We start from the raw sequence: 19,307 nt of genomic DNA, 5'->3' as shown, positions 1-19,307 counted from the left end.
TGAGACCTTGTGCACATTGTAGAAGTCCCGATGTGGAACCTCCTTCTGGGCAGCAGACTCCTTGAGTTCATTGAGCAGGACGTGCAGCTGGTACTTGTTGGACAAGTAGCTCAGTCTACGGTAACAAAATGATTTCCTGAAACAGAGGAGTGGATCAATTATCAACCAGCATAGCTTACAATAACAAAATGATTTCCTGAAACAAGAGAGTGGATCTATTATCAACCAGCATAGCTTACAATAACGAAATTATTTCTAGAAACAAGAGAGTGACAAAATGAACTCCATGATAGTCTGCTCTTTATTTATTTACTGTGACAAAATATTTTTAACGCAAGACGATTTTTTTCATAAATGTAACAAAAAAATTTTGTGCAATATTTTCATAAATAAATATTAAATAGCATGAGTACGGAAGTACGCCTATGATGATAGAAACCAGAATTAACAGCAAGATAATTTAACCTTTTCTCTTAAATTTTTCTCAAATATTCAGTTTGCACTTACAAAGGGCCATCACTGATCATGGCAAACATGATGTTCTGGTCCTTGATGAACTCCTCTAGGTTGGGGCACGGCCAGTCAAACGGTTTGTTCTCCTTAGCGGCCTCCTCGCTGGGGAACACGCACATGACTCCCCTCTCAAACTTCATGCAGTAGTTGGCCGAGGGGATGAACTCAACTTTAAACGGGTCTCCGCAGGTTGGGGGTGCATGGATGGGGTGGTCTGACAAGAGGGGGAACACAGAGAAAATTGATTAATAAGTAGTTAAACTTGAGACATATGCAGTATCAAAAATTTATTCTTCTATTAAGTATTTAATTATCAATTTGTAGGTCTAAACTTTATATAGAAAAATCGAACCAACTCTCTAAACATAAACTTTAAAAAAGAATTTTAAAATTCTGGCTGATCAAAAGCATAGTACAGTAATTGAACTAATTTTTAAAAAAGCATTAATTAATTTGCTTATATTAGCTTTTGAGAATAAATACAATTTATACAATGAAAATAAAAAACAGAAAACACAGCACACAAGAAATTGTTTAACTCGTGGATATATACAAAATTTGGTGTCAAGTTATGGTCACACAGTAAGATTAAAATACTAAACTAAAAATTTAATAGGCAAAATACGTACCACAGTACACAAATAATAATCATTAAAAAAGTTTTTAAAAACCCACGTTTTCTGATTGAACTAAAAAGTAGAAAATAAATACTATACATCACAATAATGCAAGCGATCACTCTACTATAAGCGATGAAAAACGTGGGGCGCCGAAGTAAAAGTTATATTACTATTGATTAGATAATACTATTGACTTTTATTAGGGAGCTTGTAGAGAGTCAACAGTATTAGAAACTGTAAGAAAATCACGGCGCCCCACGTTTTTGATCGCTTATAGTAGAGTGATCGCTTGCATTATTGTGATGTATAGTATTTATTTTCTACTTTTTAGTTCAATCAGAAAACGTGGGTTTTTAAAAACTTTTTTAATGATTATTATTTTCTACTTTTTAGTCTTTGTCTGTTTGTTTGCATTAAAATCTTGCTATCGATTTTATCTTTTCACTTTTTTTTTGGGTAAACGAAGACAACTCGTAAAAAGACAACTCGTAAAAAGACAACTCGTAAAAAGACAACTCGTAAAAAGACAACTCGTAAAAAGACAACTCGTAAAAAACACGTTGTTTGAATACGTTACTGACTAGAACACATAGATTTGAACCCGTGTCGAGTGGGATAGCAATCGTGTGCCCAACCACTCGACCATATCGTCTCCCCCAAACTGGCCTACCTCCTGTAAGTTTAAACTCGGTTCAAGCTAAATTACCTGCCCCTAAGCCTGTGGCGACATGTGATCGTTCGCTTCACTGCGCGCGAGGTACGCGTCGCTGGTTTTTTTTCTAATGGCTAGCAGAGGAGAATTATATATATAGATTATATAGCGGTCTAAAATGCTCAATAAAATGTTTCCATTGATCAATTTAGTAATAATAACAATTGAATATTCAATGGTCATCCAAAAGAAAGCTTCCCTGAAAATTTCAGCGCGCTAGCTATCTGGGAAGTGCCAGAAATTTCGATCGCAAGATTTGATTGGAAAGACAAACAAACAGAGAAAGCAAGTTAAAGAAAACGTGGGAATAACGTTAGGTTGTAATGCATCAGTTTTTAAAAAGGCTAAGCAATGCAGGTGTTGATTTAAAACAAAACAGCAAACAACAAATAATAACTGAAGAATAATTTGCTTAAGAGAAGCTAACAAAATGAAAATTTAAAATAAGCAAAGGAGAAAATGGAATGCAATTTCAAAAACAAAACTGAATTCTTTCCCTTGCCTGATTTCTGCGCCACTTTGGCAACATAAATAAATTCAGGCTGGAAGGAGATGGACATTGCATCAGATGAGGAAGTGCTGCTGCCTACAAGAGACATCAGTGGCCTGATTTTACAGGGGTTTTCTGGTTCTACAACATATAGCCTACAACTTTTCAATGGTTGTTTACAACTTTTAAAATTATTTGTCCTGCACATACAATTGTTTCATTGTTTTTCTGTAAGTACAACTTTTTAATGGTTGTTCTATATGAACAAGTTTTTCAATAGTTGTTCTTTATGTACAATTATTTTAATGGTTGTTTTATAATGTACAACTTTTTCAACGGTTTGTTCTGCATGTTCAACTTTTTAATGATTGTTTTATATGTATCATTTTTTTTTCCTATATGAACAGCATTTTCTGTGGTTGTCCCATAATGCACCATTTTTTCATTGACTGTCCCACTTGTTTATTTATTCCCCCAATCCAATGAGATTGGTACCAAAAGAAATCATAAACAGATTTTTATTTCTTTTGTTTTCAAGGTCACTTTCTCTTGATAGTAGGGAAATAATTGTGTGGACTGCAAAAATCAAATCTCAATTTTAGTATTTCCATAAGCCTACTATAGTTTTTCAACCCCCCCCCCCCCTCCCCTTCCCCAAGCTCATATACCAGTTTGTAACAAAACCATAAACTACCCCCCCCCCCCCATGCTATCTTTATGCTACATACCTCATTCTATATTTTTCTCTCATATACAGCTACAACACTGGTTAGTTGAAATTAACAAGCAAATATACATTAGAAAACAAAGCTATTCAGGCTGTTGTATGTAAGGCAGTCACTCCAAGTATTATGAAGCAGGTGCTAGCAGGAGGGGGGGGATCAATTTATAAGGACAAAAAATATTATAGGGGGAGATGCACTGGAATCAGAGTTTAAAAAATCATGATTTTAGATAATCTTTCATTAATTTATTTTAATGTATGAGCTTTTTCTGTATTTAAACTGTAGTAACCTTCTTTAATTTATGCTGGAAAGAAGTTTCTAATGCATTTTGTAAGACCATATTGATTTTTTAAAAGTTTTTACATAGCCAAAAAATTTGCCCTAATCTTGATAATCTGGTACCATTAGGAAGCTGGGATTTTTCCAGTTTTAAAATACTAGAGGTTTATTCACTTTGAAAGACAAAATAATGTGCCCTAATCATGTACCATTAAAAAGCTGGGGAGTTTCCAGTTTTTAAATAGTACAGCTTTATTCACTTTGAAAAAAACCAATAGGTTACTAGAATTAGCAGGGTTCTGTCTTGCTATGCTTTCTCAGATTGAGATGAGAACATAGATCACATTTACATAACATGAGGTCAGAGACTTTTCATACTTGATCGTCATTTTAGAGTTAATTAATCAATACACTAAACTTAATAATTAAACTTCTTGAAATGCCTCTCTTGGACCCTGGAACTCTCTTAAACCAGGTTGCTCACAATAGGATGAAGAGTCAGGCATTCACCTAGCCTTGTTAGACCCATGGGGGGGGGGGGGGGGTGTAGATCTGTCAGGAAATGGCCCTTATAATTTAGAACCTGTGTATCTATCTAATGCCTCTAAGTCAGCAAACGTGTGTTCTATTGTTAGGCCATGCCATCCCATGGGGTGTACTAAAACAAGTTTTGAAGTTATCCAGGATAAAAATAATTTAATTCGAATTAAATCTTCAAGCTTTTCATGTTAAAAATTTGAGTCAGTAAATGCTTATATTTCATTCATAACAGAAATCAGATCACAATGTTTACATTTTTATGGACATGTTCTGTCAAAGATTTATTGAAACCATTTATTAGTTTCTATGACAAGAAAGCCATTCCACTTTTTTCTTGTTTTGTGTTTTTTTTAAAGCATAAGTCAGTGCTAAAATATAAAAAATAACTATTGCATGACTAATTTAGAATATCTTTAAGGTTTCTTAAGGTGCTATGCTAGTTAAAAAAAAAGCCGTAACACTTTTTATAGCTAAAAAACCTCATTTTGAACTCACCATTTTGGTATTCTATGAGGGAGGAAAGTATTTAAAATAAAATAGCCTATACATATGTTGTTAAAAAAATTTTTTTCGGACAATGTGGGGTTTCAAGTGGATCAACACTATAAAATATGAGAATACAAAATGCAGAATTGGTTAAGTTTTATTTTTCTAAGTGATTTTTTTTTAATAAACAAATTCTCTTGCAGGTGTTATACACTAAACTAAAGGGAGGCAGGGGGAGGGGGCAATCAACTCTATTTTTCAAACCTAGACTCATCTAGAATTTGGTACCTGCGTTTTTATATATGATACCCGAGTATTTATATCTGAATGGCACATCTTCTCCAGACAAGTCTACAACAATAAAAAACATCAATGGGTCATTTTGAAAACATCAATAAAATCATACCATCAACTTCTTGAAAACAATAAAATCTTCCATTCATTTATGAAATACTTCCAAAAAATTGCTCAAATTTTGAGTACACTAACACCTTTACTTTCTATTATAAGTTAATCAGTGGCAAATTTAGCTGTGTCCAAAATCTACATCTGCCATTAATATTAAATCATAAAATGTAAGTTCCTCTGACAAAATCTACATTTATCATTTGTATTAAATATTAATATTCCTCACAAAATCAAGCTGAAAATAATCAACTTTTTAAAATAGAGCGGGGAAAAAAATATTTTATATAATCCTTAACAATTTCAGTAATGCTTTAATGAGGTTATTTAATCAAATTACTTTTATTAAAATATTTATATATATATATATATATATATATATATATATATATATATATATATATATATATATATATATATATATATATATATATATATATATATATATATATATATATATATATATATATATATATATATATATATATATATATATATATATATATATATATATAAACTGTGAGAATATGATATATATTATGTTACTAAAAAAAAAATAACAGATTAAGTATGTGGAAAGGGTGGTAAAAAAGACTAGTGATTATCAATGTAATTAATTAAAAAAAAAATAACTATAAATAAATCTACAGCTTTGTAGTGCAACCATCTAATTATGGTCACAGCCCATATTTCTATCCAGTTGCCATTTATTTTTTGCTCTATTTCTGAAGAAGGCCTTAGGTTGAAGCATCTGTACTTGTATTAATTGTTCAAGACTATCAATTATGGTTTAGTGGTTTTAAAAACAAAACCTCGTCATAACAAATCACTGTTCAAGTTTCTCTGAGATGTTATTTATATTTTAGTTTGACAGTCAGTCTTGTCCTTGGTTCCATCAATAGCAGACACTGAACTGGTCTCATGCATCTTAACATAACCTGGTTCCATATTCTAATTACACAACACTCAACATAGAGGTACATAGAATGCTAATTAAGTGAGCATGCATTTGAACTGATTGTAAAAGTGAATCGTTAATCCATGTATGCATGTCAGCCAGACAAAAATAAGCACTGCCCAATGCCTAAACCAAAACTTGTTCAAGTTTCTTTTAAAAAAAATTAAATTAAAATAGATGCTATAGGTGATATTCAGTAGCAAGATTGATCACATATATAGGAGCTCTGAAGCAAAAATAATAAAAAAGTACACGGCTTTTTTCAAGTTTTAAGACATTGGTAAAGAAAAGAAAATGTTCTACAAAGGCTCATAACACAAAGGGAAAAACAAAAGGCTGAAACACAAAAAAGGACTGAAGGAAACACAACAATTAGACACAAAATAAAACAAGTATGTTTCAACATTTCCTAAGGACTACAAAAAAAGAAACAAAGTATAAAAAAAATACAACAACAATTAAATATATAGGAAGCATTAAAAGTGACATCTCCTAACTTTCTATGTATGTATCAAATATATATGGATCTAATGTGACAACTACCTACCTTCTATGTCTGTATGTATGGATCTAAAGTGACCTTGTATGTATCTAATATGACAACTACCTACCTTCTAATTCTGTATGTTGTATGGATCTAAATTAACAACTACCTACCTTCTATGTATGTCTGTGTGTATGTATGGATCTAATGTGACAATGTATGTATGGATATGACAAGTACCTACCTTCAAGACTTGTTGCCTTGACAAAGCCCCCCTTGAGGGCACCAAAAGCCTCCTCCCCCTCCAGACTCTCCAGGAACCTGGCGGTGACGTTGGGGAACAGCTGGTGGCCGAGGGACATGTACTTCTCCCTCAGCATCAGGGCTCTCACCAACATTTTAGACGCCGCCTGCAGGTCTTTGAAAGGCACCTACATCACATTAACAAATGAATTGGACCAAGTTTAACAAGCTAAAGATGCATATAATGAGTAAGATTACTTGGTCAATATGGATATTATTACTAACTTAAATTTCAAGCTATTATTGCAAAATTATTTTCATTAAAGTATTATATTTATAGAGCTGTCTTTACCAATGTAACAAGATTGTTATTTATTAAATCTCTTAGAAGAGCACAAAATACACTAAGTAGAAGTTTTTTTATTGAAAATTTGAAAGCCTTAAAATTTATAAGCCTAATAAGTTATTATGAATTTAAATACCAATAGTAACATATTTTTAGTGTATTAATTGTCATGCTTTATATTCTGAAGAAATGGTGATTTCAAAGTATTATAAAATGTACAATACAAAAAGAAGTCCAATCTGACCATGTAAAGTGAAATATCTGGACAACAGAAGGCCAATCTGACCATGTAAAGTGAAATATCTGGACTACAGAAGGACAATCTGACCATGTAAAGTGAAATCTCTGGACTACAGAAGGCCAATCTGGTCATGTAAAGTGAAATATCTGGACTACAGAAGACCAATCTGACCATGTAAAGTGAAATCTCTGGACTACAGAAGGACAATCTGACCATGTAAAGTGAAATCTCTGGACCACAGAAGGACAATCTGACCATGTAAAGTGAAATCTCTGGACTACAGAAGGCCAATCTGACCATGTAAAGTGAAGTATCTGGACTACAGAAGGCCAATCTGACCATGTAAAGTGAAATCTCTGGACTACAGAAGGACAATCTGACCATGTAAAGTGAAATCTCTGGACCACAGAAGGACAATCTGACCATGTAAAGTGAAGTATCTGGACTACAGAAGGCCAATCTGACCATGTAAAGTGAAATCTCTGGACCACAGAAGGACAATCTGACCATGTAAAGTGAAGTATCTGGATTACAGAAGGCCAATCTGGCCAGTCATAGTTACCCCACTAGTGTCCTCGCCAGAGACATTGATTCTCTGAAAATCTGGCAGCAGCTCGTACTCTTCCTCCAGGTCATGTGCAATGTTAGCTGGGATGATGCTGTCGATCCTGGGCAAGTGACAAATGCGGGGCTTGTTAGATGAGGGGCGGTCTATGGTGTCTGGTGGGAGGGCTATTTGGGGCGGGCCGCCACTATAGGGGGGCAAACAAAGGTACAAATTAGAAAATTCAAACTGGCATGAATTGTTTTTTTTTTAAAGTTGGATGCCATTCCTGTTAGCAACAACGGCAACTCAAATCCATGCAGAAATCTTCTCAGCATGCAAAATCAAATTTAGAATTGAAATAAAAACTTTATAATAAACCCACGGCAAAACAAAAAATTCATTTAAAAAAAGTTTAAATGATTTTTTTTTGGAAAAAATGGAGTTGATCATGCCAAACAGTTTAATTCATTACTTTCTAATTTGCCCCCAGAGTAAAACAAACCAGTGGTTCTCAAATCTTGGTGCATGTTAGGATCAGCAAGCTGTGTGTTTGTGTGCATCCATTTCTAATTTCTAGTGGTTGTGATTGTACAGATGAGCACAAACATTCAATTAGAACTAACACAAGCATTTAATTAAACATTTGCTTTCCAACACAGTGTTTATAAGTGCAGTTTCAAAGCACAAAACTGGCGCTAGCAGTTCTTTGATGGTTCACAACTGGGTGAGTTGTAATTAAACCAACACAAGACAGTGTGGCCGAGTGCTAGACTACTAGCCTTATGTCTCAAGTTCGGATCTGATGGGCACCTGATTCACATAAGGGAAAACAAAGGCGGCTGGGCATAGTGCTGACAACATTAGCACTCTGTATTCTGAGGTAATTGAAACAGATGAACTCTACTTCATCTGCCCGTGTGCCATGGACATGAATGTGAAAAAATGAACCAACAGCAGGAGGAATGTTCAAATAAACTGTTAAACACACCATGCCTTATGAGGAATGAGTGGGCTGTATGAAAGAAGTTTTCTAATGACCATCTCTTGTGATTTTATACTGGCATGACTGGCTGTCTTCTATAGCTCTAGGTTGGTCTGGGTCAAGGTCATATTGTCTTGTATATATTATAGTCATGTGCAAGACAGGGAGACATCAATATGGTCCATCACATTTATGGTGATGTGGTATTATGTTGATCATCAGATGTAAATGTATTGGATCATCTATATAAAAAGTGGTCTTATATTGGTCACTTTGTTGACTAAGGTATTGACATATAGCATGAACCACTGAGTAAAGCAGCTGTTATGAAAGCCATCAGGTTTAAACCTATCATACAGACATGACAAAGAGCCCAATTTGAGAACCACTGTTTTCTATCAACTAACAGATGATGGGGTAGTCAAGAGGTCAAGTGATGTTTGGTAAAATGATTTTGATGAAATAAAAAAAAACAAAAATACTAACGTGATTGAATAATTATAAGCAAAAGGGAAAATAAAAAAGTGTGATTGTGAAGTAACGGGTTTAAAACAAATTAGAAATACAAAAGCAAAAGGCTTTGATGTTAAATGAGTTGTTTTAGTAATTAGTGAACACATAGTTATCAATCAATCACTCATGTGATTTCCTCTTTAAATAAAAGTAAGCTTTTTGTTATGAAATGTATAGATGCTAAACCTGTTGAAATATTATAACATAATAATTATCAATTTTATTAAACAGTGAAATACAACCGGGTAGGGGAGGTAACTACAGCCATGTAACAAGGAGGGGTCAAAACAACAGAAAACTAATTCTAACTGCATGCATCATTTAAATGAAATAAAAGTCTGAAACAAAAAAATAAACCTGCAACAAAAATAAAATCAACATAATGAAGCTAAACCTGTGCTAAAAAATATTTGATAGCATCAAACAAGATAAATCAGCAGCTGAGCTGAGGGCAAGCAACTGGTAATTTGGTCAGTCTGACCCTGACAAATATCTGGCCATAGGTCAGTGATGGTTGTACATCTAACAGTACATCTATAGGGTAGACCTAGCAGCATATGGTTTATATCATTCTCTCTAAAACAACTTCAGATCTATAGGGTAGACCTAGCAACATATGGTTTAAATCATTCTTTCTAAAACAACTTCAGATCTTTAGGGTAGACCTATCACCATATGGTTTGAATCATTCTTTCTAAAAACAACTTCAGATCTTTAGGGTAGACCTATCACCATATGGTTTAAATCATTCTCTCTAGAACAACTTCAGATCTATAGGGTAGACCAATCACCATATCATCATTTAAATCATTGTCTAAAACAACTTCAGATTTATAGGGTAGACCTATCACCATATCATCATTTAAATCATTGTCTAAAACAACTTCAGATCTATAGGGTAGACCTATCAGCTTATGATGGCTTAAACCATTCTCTCTAAAACAACTTTAAAACAGTTGTAATTGTAGTTTGTGCTACTATAAGTAATTTAGCATAAAACATTCTAATTGTAGGTAGTGCTACTATAAGTAATTTAGGCAATACATTGGTTGTGTGATGTCAATGCAGGTGATCTTTGACTTGTAGCGTACAGTCCTTATAACATTAAACACTCATTAGAGGAGAGACATTTTAAAACTGTTCGAATGCTAGCTCTTGGTAGTGCACCAGCACTGTAGCAGATTTACTGATTAATTGATTCCATCACTAGTGATTTGATCTTCTACCTAAACAGTTCCTGTGGGGTTGAACATTCAATAAGGAGAGACATTTGACAATTAGGTTGACATACTAGCTGCTGGTGCTTGTAATTAGAAAGTGTTGTCACTTCAGTAATTAGAGAAATCACAGGTGACAGTTAATCAATTAATTTATAATGGGAGATGGGTCACACTTAACTAATGGATTGTTGACCTGTTCTAATTAAAACAAGTATTTGACAAGATTGGTGTTAATTAATTGATTAATGAAAGAGAGATTTTCAGCTATATTAATATAATCATAAGAATAGCTTAATTTATTAGCCTACTTCATGTTATGTACAAAGATAACACTAAAATCTAACAGCAATTCCAACTACCATAATTGAATAATTTTTCTTCTTCAATGAGTGTTAAAAAAAATCCTATTTGGGGAGAAAAAAAACGCATCCTGGCTCGTGGTATTTTTTTACCGGCCAGTTTGAACTTTCCACCAGCTCACCGACCAGCAGACGACACTCGGTCACCGGAAATACGTCGTCTGTTGAGCAAGGAGATCGATCTCCCCGTCCCACTTATCTCCCCTGTCTGCCACACCACAATGACGCGATGCCTTACGTAATCAAGCGATCCAGACCAAACAGGCCTCGATAGAACCAGCTATTGGCGTGGTAAAGACAACGGTTCATTGGGGGAGATTTGACAGTGGGTCTAGCTCAACTTCATGTTTTGAAATATTTTTTAGACTAAACGTTTAAAATTATAGAATCATACAAGTGTTTATTTACCCTAAATTTACCCCAATTACTCCAACATTAAAACAAAATACTTCTCCAAATATAGTTCAGTTATCAAGCAATAACCCAAAACGGAGGGTAGGCTACAATTAGGCTAAAGTGAAAAAGTTTCACACTGGTGTCATTTTATTGTACTTTAGCCTAGCGCAGGGGTCTCCAAACTACGGCCCGCGGGCCGGATGCGGCCCGCGAGGTCCTCTCATCCGGCCGCGGAGATCTTTTTGTCCACGGAAAAAAAACGTTTGTTGGAGTTGGCTGAGGAACTTGCTCAGAAACTGGAAGAAACTGGCCCCCGAACTGAAATTTGATAGTTAATGCGGCCCTCGGACTGAAAAGTTTGAAGACCCCTGGCTAGCGTCTCAGCTTGTAAGCGAAGTCACGATGTGAGCTGGATTTATACGGTCGTTTGGACTGTTACTATGGCGTCACAGAAGTGTGTCAGTGGCGAAATTGAGGTGTACCTGTGGCGCTACAAACGTGTATACCAAAGCGTCCTAAGGGTGTTAACAGTTGCGTCATTAGGGCGTGTCAAGTCACAAAGGTTGGCGACAGTGCGACATCTTAAAAACTCACCTTGACCTCACCACAAACCATCTCCGTTATTTAAACCCCGTGTTACTAGTTGTCAGTCCGTATTACAAAACCAACCAACAGCTAATGTTGCACTGTTAACTGCTTTAAACGTAATGTCAACAGAAAAACTCGCGGACATAAAAAGCAACGTTGCATCGACACTAGTGTCTACGCAAGCTATACATGTGATAAATTCAGCGTTTCAAATGTTGGTTGTCAAAGTAAGACCAAACCAGCGTTTGACAGCAAACTGTTGAATAATGGTGGTGCTCATAATAGAAGGAAGCGTGGTAGACTACACACACAAATCAATGATATAAAATACAACAGCAAAAAATGTGGGTAGGGGTGGAGGACGACACTGGAACATTATGGGAACAACATTTACCCCACCCAGCGTCTAAGTCTATAGGCTATGGTAGCGGTTGGCAACCTGAGACCTAGACAACTCGGGTCCCCAGCAACCTGGGGACTAGGGAACCTGAGGCCTCAGCAACATGGGCCCTAACCTGCAACTAACTTTCTTGTGTAAAGATACAATACAATACAATCAAACAACAACAACAAAGAAACCCCAGCCTTTTCTGTTGTGTGTCTAACGTTAATGTTGTTTTCGTGTGCGAAATGGACCATAAAAACTGTTACACTAGTAAAATGTGTCGTGTCTTTCACCACTTATCTTAGCCTACCTACGTTCAGCTTCCCATCTCCCCGTTTTAACGTGTGCAGATAAACATGCCATGTTTACAAATTAAATAGAAATAAAAAGTTGCTGACCGCTGTAAGACTAAAATAAGAAGAGACCACATACCTAGCACAGAGCTATACGAGAGTAATGGTTACATCACCTACAGCTTACACACGAGTGTAATGGTTATATCACCTACAACTTACACATGAGTGTAATCAAAAAGTATTTTTCCAGATTGAAATAATACACGCGTTTTATAAAGTAGGCCTACGCTCGTTCAATTTCATACTAATTTATTTTTTGATGGGAACAAAAATAAAGCAACAGTTACAACTATGAAAATAAAACACCAGCTATTTATAATTCTATTGACCCTTTATCTCCAAGCACATCTAATAAGGGAAACTACTAACAAATATATAAAAAAAAAAACAACCATGAACTCAAAGTATAAATGTTACAACGAGAGTTACCTCCCGTCCAATATAAAAGACTGACTTGAGACAGGCGTCACAGGAACGCTGTGGAGTTAGACAAGAGGAAAAAAACAACTAAATTAGACTCGTCTATTTCAAACCTGCCTCCATAGTTTGGTAGTAATGGTATACACATTGGGATATTCCATCTTTTTAAAAATTAAACAACTTTATTTTGTTGTTTTTTTTGCAGCTGTTTCCAATTAAACCTTTTCTTCCCTATTGATTCAAACATGACTACACTTCATGACTCGTCTGTTGTAATACATATAAAAACGCACGTCATTCTGATGAGTGAATGTGCAGAACAGAACATCATACACTTATTAAGGGGACAAAACTGTGTATTTGACTAGAAAAGGGACATAATGAATTTAATTAAAAAATGTAAAAAAAAATATTCTAGGATTAAAAGGTCAACTAGGCCGCAGAAATAACGGTAGGATTCTTATTCTTTCGTCCTAGTAATTTGCAAACGCAATTAATTAAAAAATTGGAAAACATCAAAGCATATGTTAAGGTACAAATGCTTTGTGTTAAAAAAAATATTTGCGCAAAACCTAAATAAGTACTACGCTCAATCATCCAGACCTGTCAATTATTTTTTACATGCACCAAATGTTTTGTTAGATAAAACAACCACATGCTCCGGGTAGAGAAGTGATTACATAACTCAACAGATGGAACTTAATCTACAGTCAAACGCTTAGTCAACAGGCAGTAGTTTCAAATTTGTAAACAAATACAAAAATACAAGTATATAGGTAGGTATTGAATAACTTAGATGTTAATATGATGTAGAATGTAATGTAGTTGGTGGTGATGTTTTAGTTGGCATGACATTTGCCTTAATTGTACTAGGCACAGAGCAGATGTAAATATGACATAGGTTGCAGTTGGTGGTGATGTTTTAGTAGACGTTACATGTGCCTTAATAGACAGAACTTTTTTTTTTAGCTTAGAACAGTTCTTGGATGAGGCTCGTTAGCTGGGGACAGCCACTCTTCTAGGAGAGACAACTCCAAAATTAAACAACTGCTGCCTTGTAGTTTGTTCTTGATTGGACAAAGGCTATGGAAGCAAATCCAAAAAGAAAAGCAGGCTGAAATCGGAGTCAATGGCCTCAATGGCGCATAACCAGTTGACACGTAACGCTTAATTGTGTTGGAGGCGTGTTCGAGTCGGCAAAAAGCTCATGGTTGATAAATTCGAACAAAGTATCGAGTTCAAACCCACTGGCAGATAAATCTCGATCCCCTTCAACACTTATAATTAAGAACGAAGAAGAAGAAGAAGAAGGATGTCTTCTCATGTTAAGGCCTATGGACTAAGTGAGAGACCAGTTAAGCTCCCTGGTGTACTACTGTATCAAAATAACAGATTAAGCTCTCCTGGCTGTAAACTACCATTTGCCCAAAGTCCTCTAGAACTATAAAACATCCCTTCAATTCAACACTGCACAAGGTACTCAACAAAGTTATAAAATGTACATATCAATGACAACAAAGCTTAAACCAGACAGGAGCTTCTCTGTAAGACTCCACCCAAATGTACCTGGACTCTCCAACCCTTTGAAGCCATGTGCCCAAATCAAGTCGAAGTACACAATTGAAGGTAGACTAACTATTGTGTTGTTGGACTGTACATTTACCCCCCCCCCCCCCTTCTGAACCTTCGAAACACTGTTTGATTAATGGGAATCACTTGTCAAGACAAAACCCCCTACAGAAAATTGAGATAATAAAAATTATGTGCCGTGGAATGTCGAGCTTGATAGCACTTGATGGTGGCTACAAGTTAACGCTAACTAACCGGGTTACAACTTAACGCTAATCGGGCTACAAGTTAACGCTAACCGGGCTACAAGTTAACACTAACCGGGCTACAAGTTAACACTAACCGCGCTACAAGTTAACGCTAACCGGGCTACAACTTAACACTAACCGGGCTACAAGTTAATGCTAACCGGGTTACCAAAAAATGTGCACACAACATTCAATACGAGCAGCCCAGACCGGATTCCTTTACATAAATGTTGTCAAAAGAAAAGAAAAAAAAGGAGAAGAAAAATAGGACCCCGTCACATCAAAGGCCACAAAGTATTCAGTAGTGGGGTAGAAAAGATCTTAAAGCCAACAAGACTAGAGGAGTGGGGTACAACAGATCTTTGCAAGTTAAGTCGTGCGTTCATCGCACAAACATCGCAGTTAACTAACAAGTGTACATCAAACATGTAGATATCAATATTTATATATGTGTGTATATATATGTAAATTTGGTTATGTATAATCTTTTCTTTTACACTTAAAATAAAATCTATATTTACATCATCTTTAATCTCGCTAAATCTCATTCATCCAACCATCCACCTCTCTCCAATTCTGTCTGTCTCTCTCTCTACATATATAGTCTATATACAGTATCCCCCAAAAGAGCAATGTGCTACTTACTCACACAAGATGATATCCAACAGAGACTGTCTCCGTAACTTAGGCATGTCTCAATGCCTGGCCCCACACTGACGTTTGTTGTTTGTTTACACTAGACGAATATCAACTTTAAACCTTAGAATGACTGTGAGAATCTACCATCAGAGAGAGGGCTTGTATGGGCTTAGCCACCAACCCCTTCGATATCTGGAGTCACTAGGTCTATTGTTATGTGACCGATGTATCTTGGACTGCTAGCACTACCAACAGATGAACACTTTACTGTCATGAACTTATAGACGGACACGCTAATCCTAATGTGATCTAGTAGACCAACATGAACCGAATGCCATACAGCAACTGTCCCATACACAACTACAGCTGGGTGACTTACGCCCCCCCCCCTCAAACCGCTCACAACCGCCATGTCATTGTTCCATATTTTGACATCGTGACCTCACAAGTCACAACATCATCAACCGCCGTGCGACAGTCGCCTAGATATTCAAATGAGAAAACTAAATTTCTGTTATCAATCTGTAGCTCACCATTGATAAAAACTCCATCAGAGCAATACATTATCAATACAGAGCAGTTACTCAAAACCAGCAAGGATAATCATAGATTTGTGTCTAATTAAAACACTAGTCGTATAATGCTCAACATAATACAAACAATGCTGAAAGAACACACTTCTACTCCTGCAACAACACGAACCTGCTCCAAAAGCAATACGAACCTACTCTAGAAACAAGAAGAACCTACTCTAGAAACTATACGAACCTGCTCCAAAAGCAACACGAACCTACTCCAGAACCTACTCCAGAAACAAGAAGAACCTACTCCAAAAACAAGAAGAACCTGCTCCAGAAACTAGACGAACCTGCTCCAGAAACTATACGAACCTGCTCCAAAAGCAACACGAACCTACTCCAGAACCTACTCCAGAAACAAGAAGAACCTACTCCAGAAACTATACGAACCTACTCCAAAAACAAGAAGAACCTGCTCCAAAAACTACACGAACCTGCTCCACAAAGCCCACTATCGTACAGTGTCAAGGTACGAAAATCACCTAGCCATTTCTACTAGCAGTCAAACGTGAACCATAGACTGATCCAATTGTAAACAAACACAAATCGCCAACACATACCGATATAAATACCCACATCCAGCCAAACGTGAACCATTGACTGATCCAATTGTAAACAAACACAAATCGCCAACACATACCGATATAAATACCCACATCCAGCCAAACGTGAACCATTGACTGATCCAATTGTAAACAAACACAAATCGCCAACACATACCGATATAAATACCCACATCCAGCCAAACGTGAACCATTGACTGATCCAATTGTAAACAAACACAAATCGCCAACACATACCGATATAAATACCCACATCCAGCCAAACGTGAACCATAGACTTCTCCAATTGTAAACAAACACAAATCGCCAACACATACCGATATAAATACCCACATCCAGCCAAACGTGAACCATTGACCGATCCAATTGTAAACAAACACAAACCTCCAACACATACCGATATAAATACCCACATCCAGCTAAACGTGAACCATAGACTGATCCAAATGTAAACAAACACAAATCACCAACACATACCGATATAAATACCCACATCCAGCCAAACGTGAACCATTGACTGATCCAATTGTAAACAAACACAAATCACCAACACATACCGATATAAATACCCACATCCCCAACAAGCTTAGTGCATGTGTTTGGTGAAGCGCGTCCTCTTACCAACCAACCATCCCGCAACACAATCCACTCCAATCATACAATCCGGCAGCACAATCCTCTTCAAGCCGTGATATTTAATAAACAAATGTATGCGAGTCGACGATGCAAGTACGACAACTCGTGTGATCAATAGAGACTTAAAGAACACACTCCATTTTTTATCGTGATGTCGCAACATGTCACTGCAGCTAAATAATTTTTTTATCCCCAGCGATGCCAGGAAAGAGCTGGTCGAAAGAAGATGCTGGAAATGACGCTAATTAAAGCATGGAATTTCAGGACAACGCATGTTTTTACCCAAGAAACATTCCAAGAATTTTTTTTGAACTGCAGGGTTAAAAGGAGATCCAACATTGGAATTCTACGAAAAAGGGATTTTTAAAAAAAATTGTCGTCACAAGTTATTTTTAAGTTAAATCACGAACTGTTACAAAACTACAGGTCAACATCACTATAATAAAAGAAATTTTAAATTACATTTCATGAATTCTTGGGACAATTATTTTCTTTTAAAACGAGGCAGAAATGGTTATTTACAAAACTGAGATGAGACGTGCATGGTGAAAATATTACAGAAATACAGAGTTCAAGCTATATTAAGTAGTCAGGAGTGGAGAGATCTAGGACCCAAACAATCATAAATTAATAACTTCTTGTCCTTTTTGAGTTTAGCCTTGTATAATATAAAAATTATATAATTGTCACCTGATTTATAACCGAATCTCCATGAATTATTTATACAACAGTAAATTGAGTTTAAAAAACAACAACTAAACTTGTCTTACAGAGTCGCAGCAATCAATAGCGCACTTAACCACATGATAACCTATTGATCAGGATTGATTGACAATGATTTCAGTCCGGGTTCAAACCCACGCCACGCCAAGAGTAGTCTAGTGATTACAGGTTGGCCTCACCCCCGGGCTGTGTCGCCACGCCCATACAATAAAATACCTTCTAGTCACGTGATTAAAGTGCCATTAATGAGTGTCATATGACTGTGTTGAGCGCTTAATCAGCTAATTCATTTTTTAAATGCAAACTTTACAGGCGTTATCACACCGAATAAACTGTGATGTCTCACGTCAACCAACTGTGATATCACACATCAACCATGATGTCACACATCAACCAACTGTGATGTCACACATCAACCAACTGTGATATCACACATCAACCAAGTGATGTCACACATCAACCAACTGTGATGTCAAACATCAACCAACTGTGATGTCACACATCAACCAAGTGATGTCACCCATCAACCAACTGTGATGTCACACATCAACCAACTGTGATGTCACACATCAACCAACTGTGATGTCACACATCAACCAACTGTGATGTCACACATCAACCAACCGTGATGTCACACATCAACCAACTGTGATGTCACACATCAACCGTGATGTCACACATCAACCGTGATGTCACACATCAACCAACCGTGATGTCAAACATCAACCAACTGTGATGTCACACATCAACCAACTGTGATGTCTAACATCAACCGTGATGTCACACATCAACGAACTGTGATGTCACACATCAACGAACTGTGATGTCACACATCAACGAACTGTGATGTCACACATCAACCAACTGTGATGTCACACATCGACCAACTGTGATGTCACACATCAACCAACTGTGATGTCACACATCAACCAACTGTGATGTCACACATCAACCGTGATGTCACACATCAACCAACCGTGATGTCACACATCAACCAACTGTGATGTCTCACATCAACCAACTGTGATATCTCACATCAATCGTGATGTCACACATCAACCTACTGTGATGTCACCTCAACAGTGATGTCACAAATCAACCCACTGTGATGGCACATCAAACTGCCCGCGGTTAGATCTATAACAGTTGTGACGTCTGATAGAAACTGATATCACACCAAACTAGACATGATTCAGCACCACAACGAAAGTGATATTTTAAGCAACTTGATTTGACGACTAATCCAAACCAGGCGTGACGTCACACCAACCCGGATGTGACGTCCGACCCTAGTAGGTCGCAATAAAAAAAGTCACATCCGAGGATCTATACTGTGTATGGTGTTGTCAGCCGTGGTCAGTGTTGGACCAGTGAATCTCCTAACCTCTGGAATAACAGGTCCATCTAACTCCACAGAAAATTACCAAGGCGAATACACCAGTCAGCTAAAATACACTCTCCACAATGTTTAAAACTGATGGCATATATGTATGTATAGAGAGAGAAGAGATGCATCAATCCACAGACAGCACACAGCCCAACA

The 19,307-nt window shown here is 36.5% G+C and overlaps 1 protein-coding gene across 14 annotated transcripts in view; it reads right to left on the bottom strand.

Moving 5' to 3' along the window:
* Positions 1 to 19,307, bottom strand: part of LOC131953839 (AMP deaminase 2) — a 50,070-nt gene that overhangs the window by 13,923 nt on the left and 16,840 nt on the right. For 4 of the 14 annotated variants that reach the window (XR_009388693.1, XM_059317227.1, XM_059317228.1 and 1 more), the window contains exons 3-8: positions 12,818 to 12,865; positions 7,605 to 7,794; positions 6,457 to 6,643; positions 4,654 to 4,716; positions 508 to 727; positions 7 to 136 (exon numbers count right to left, since the gene is read on the bottom strand). Coding sequence is in view for 13 of the 14 variants with exons in the window: in XM_059317227.1 (XP_059173210.1) it covers positions 7 to 136; positions 508 to 727; positions 4,654 to 4,716; positions 6,457 to 6,643; positions 7,605 to 7,794; positions 12,818 to 12,865 (838 nt within the window). In the remaining variant the exon portion in view is untranslated. Of the gene's footprint in view, positions 1 to 6; positions 137 to 507; positions 728 to 4,653; positions 4,717 to 6,456; positions 6,644 to 7,604; positions 7,795 to 12,817; positions 12,866 to 15,270; positions 15,519 to 19,307 lie in introns of those variants that run through there. The other 10 variants (XM_059317229.1, XM_059317231.1, XM_059317235.1 and 7 more) reach the window with 8 other exon arrangements.

The sequence above is a fragment of the Physella acuta genome, unplaced genomic scaffold, assembly GCF_028476545.2.
Source record: "Physella acuta isolate Inbredline_101_S28 unplaced genomic scaffold, ASM2847654v3 ptg000958l, whole genome shotgun sequence".
NCBI lineage: Eukaryota > Metazoa > Mollusca > Gastropoda > Physidae > Physella > Physella acuta.
This window is presented reverse-complemented; position numbering and strand designations above follow the sequence as displayed.